A 2484-nucleotide genomic window follows, 5' to 3' on the forward strand; every position below is an offset into this window, starting at 1 on the left:
TAAGTTGGACGGTCCAGAAGCTCAGTCTTCTTCTGTTGGTGGATCCTCCAAGAGGAAGATCTCCAGCTCCTTGTTGTCCTTCACCTTCTCACCATGCTAAAGCTTCAAGCGGTGGCCATTGACCTTGAGGATGTTAGGGCTCGAAGGGTGACTCAAGTGGAAAACGCCATATGGCTCAGCCTTTTCCACTCTGTAGGGGACTTCCCATCTGGAGCGCCATTTACCTGGCATAAGTCTCAGCCTGGAGTTGTAGAGAAGAACCAAATCCCCAGGTCAGAACTCTTGCCGCTTGATATTCTTGTCATGTACAGCCCTCACCTTCTCTTTGTATAGCCTGGAGTTCTCGTATGCTTCTAAGCGAAGGCACTCCAGTTCTTGTAGTTGCAGCTTTCTCTCAACTCCGGCTCCTGCCAATCCTAGGTTATATTCCTGTACCGCCCAGAAAGCTTTGTGCTCCACCTCCACTGGGAGGTGGCAAACCTTTCCATAGACTAGGCGGAAGGGACTTATTCTGATTGGTGTATTGTACCCTGTTCGGTAAGCCCAAAGCGCATCTGCAAGCCTGGAACTCCAGTCCTTTTGATGAGGCTTGACTACCTTCTCCAGGATATGCTTTATCTCTCTGTTAGACACCTCAGCCTTTCCATTGGTCTGGTGGTGGTAGGCTGTTGCCACCTTGTGAACAATGCCATGTCTCTTCAGTAGATCTGTTAATCTCCTGTTACAGAAGTGAGTTCCTTGATCAATGAAGATTGCTCGTGGTGATCCAAGGCGACAAATAATATTATTTCGAACAAAAGAGACAACAGTGTTAGCATCATCAGTACGGGTGGGAATTGCTTACACCCATTTAGAAACATAATGAACAGCTAACAGTACATATAAGAAACCATTAGAATTTGGAAATGGACACATGAAGTCAATACCCTAAACATCAAATATTTCACAGAACAACATAAGTTGTCTCATCCCTCTTGGATATGTTCCCAAACCTCTGGCATGAAGGGCAAGAATCACAAAAAGCAGTTGCATCCTTAAATAGTGTGGGCCACCAGAATCCACAGTCTAAAATTTTTCTAGCTATTCTTTGAGGACAAAATGTCCACCACTCTCTAAAGAGTGGCAGGCCTCTAAAATGGGCTGGAATTTGGATTGTGTTACACACCTTCTAATTATCTGGTCAGCACCATATCTCCATAATATGGGTCATCCCATATATAGTATTTGGACTCGCTTTTAAGCTTGTCCCTCTGATGTTTAGTAAAATTAGGAGGGAAGGTGCGACTAACCAAATAATTAGCTATAGGTGCGTTCTAAGGAACTACTTTAGATATTGCGTGCAAGCTATCAAACGGAAAAGCATCATTGATAGGAGTGAAGTCATTCTTAATGTGCTCTAGGCGACTCAAGTGGTCTACCACTAAATTCTGGGAACCACTTCTATCTTTAATTTCTAAATCAAATTCTTGCAGCAACAATATTCAATGTATTAGCCTTGGTTTGGACTCTTTCTTAGCTAATAAATATTTTAGGGCTGCATGGTCTAAGTATACTACCACCTTAGTACCAAGTAAATAGGCTCGAAATTTATCCAAAGCAAAAACAATAGCTAGAAGCTCTTTTTCAGTGGTAGTATAATTAGACTGAGCGGCATCTAAGGTCTTATAAGAATAGGCAATTATAAAAGGGTCATTACCATCACGCTGAGCCAGCGCCGCTCCCACTGCATAATTGGAGGCGTCACACATAATCTCAAACGGTTGACTCCAGTCCGGTCCTCTCACAATAGGGGCTTGGGTCAAAGCAGTCTTCACCTTACCAAACGCTTCCATACAATCTTGCTCAGCTCGAACTCAACATCCTTCTGCAGCAGTCGGGATAAAGGCAGTGCTACCTTACTGAAGTCCTTGATGAATCGCCGGTAGAAACCTGCATGACCAAGAAACGAATGGTCTTCCCTCACAGAGGAGGGTTAAGGTAAACCAGAAACGACATCTACCTTTGTTGGATCAACTGAAATACCAGTATTAGAAACAACATTTCCTAGAACAATACCTTGTTTTACCATAAAATGAAATTTTTCAAAATTCAGTACAAGATTTAAACTAACACACCTGTCTAATACTCTAGCTAAACCATCCAAGCAAAGGTCAAAAGAATCACCATACACACTAAAGTCATCCATGAAAACCTCCATACAGTTCTCAAGGAGATCAGAGAAAATACTCATCATGCATCTTTGGAACGTAGCCGGTGCATTACATAAGCCAAAAGGCATTCTCTTATATGCATACATTCCGAAGGGACATGTAAAAGTAGTTTTCTCCTGATCCTCAGGAGCTATATGAATTTGAAAATAACCAGTGTAACCATCTAGAAAAAAGTAATGTGATTTACCTGACAGGCGATCAAGTATCTGATCGATGAAAGGAAGGGGGTAGTAATCCTTGTGAGTAGCCTGGTTGAGGCATCTATAATCAATGC

The 2484-nt window shown here is 42.5% G+C and overlaps 1 protein-coding gene across 1 annotated transcript; it reads right to left on the minus strand.

Moving 5' to 3' along the window:
• On the minus strand, positions 274–1832 carry LOC107636483. The gene is made up of 3 exons (XM_016339987.1): positions 1697–1832; positions 845–869; positions 274–718 (listed from the first exon to the last, which is right to left on the minus strand). Exons 1-3 carry the CDS (start codon positions 1830–1832, stop codon positions 274–276), a joined length of 606 nt encoding a protein of 201 aa, XP_016195473.1.

Source organism: Arachis ipaensis, chromosome B04, assembly GCF_000816755.2.
Source record: "Arachis ipaensis cultivar K30076 chromosome B04, Araip1.1, whole genome shotgun sequence".
In the NCBI taxonomy this organism is placed as follows: domain Eukaryota; kingdom Viridiplantae; phylum Streptophyta; class Magnoliopsida; order Fabales; family Fabaceae; genus Arachis; species Arachis ipaensis.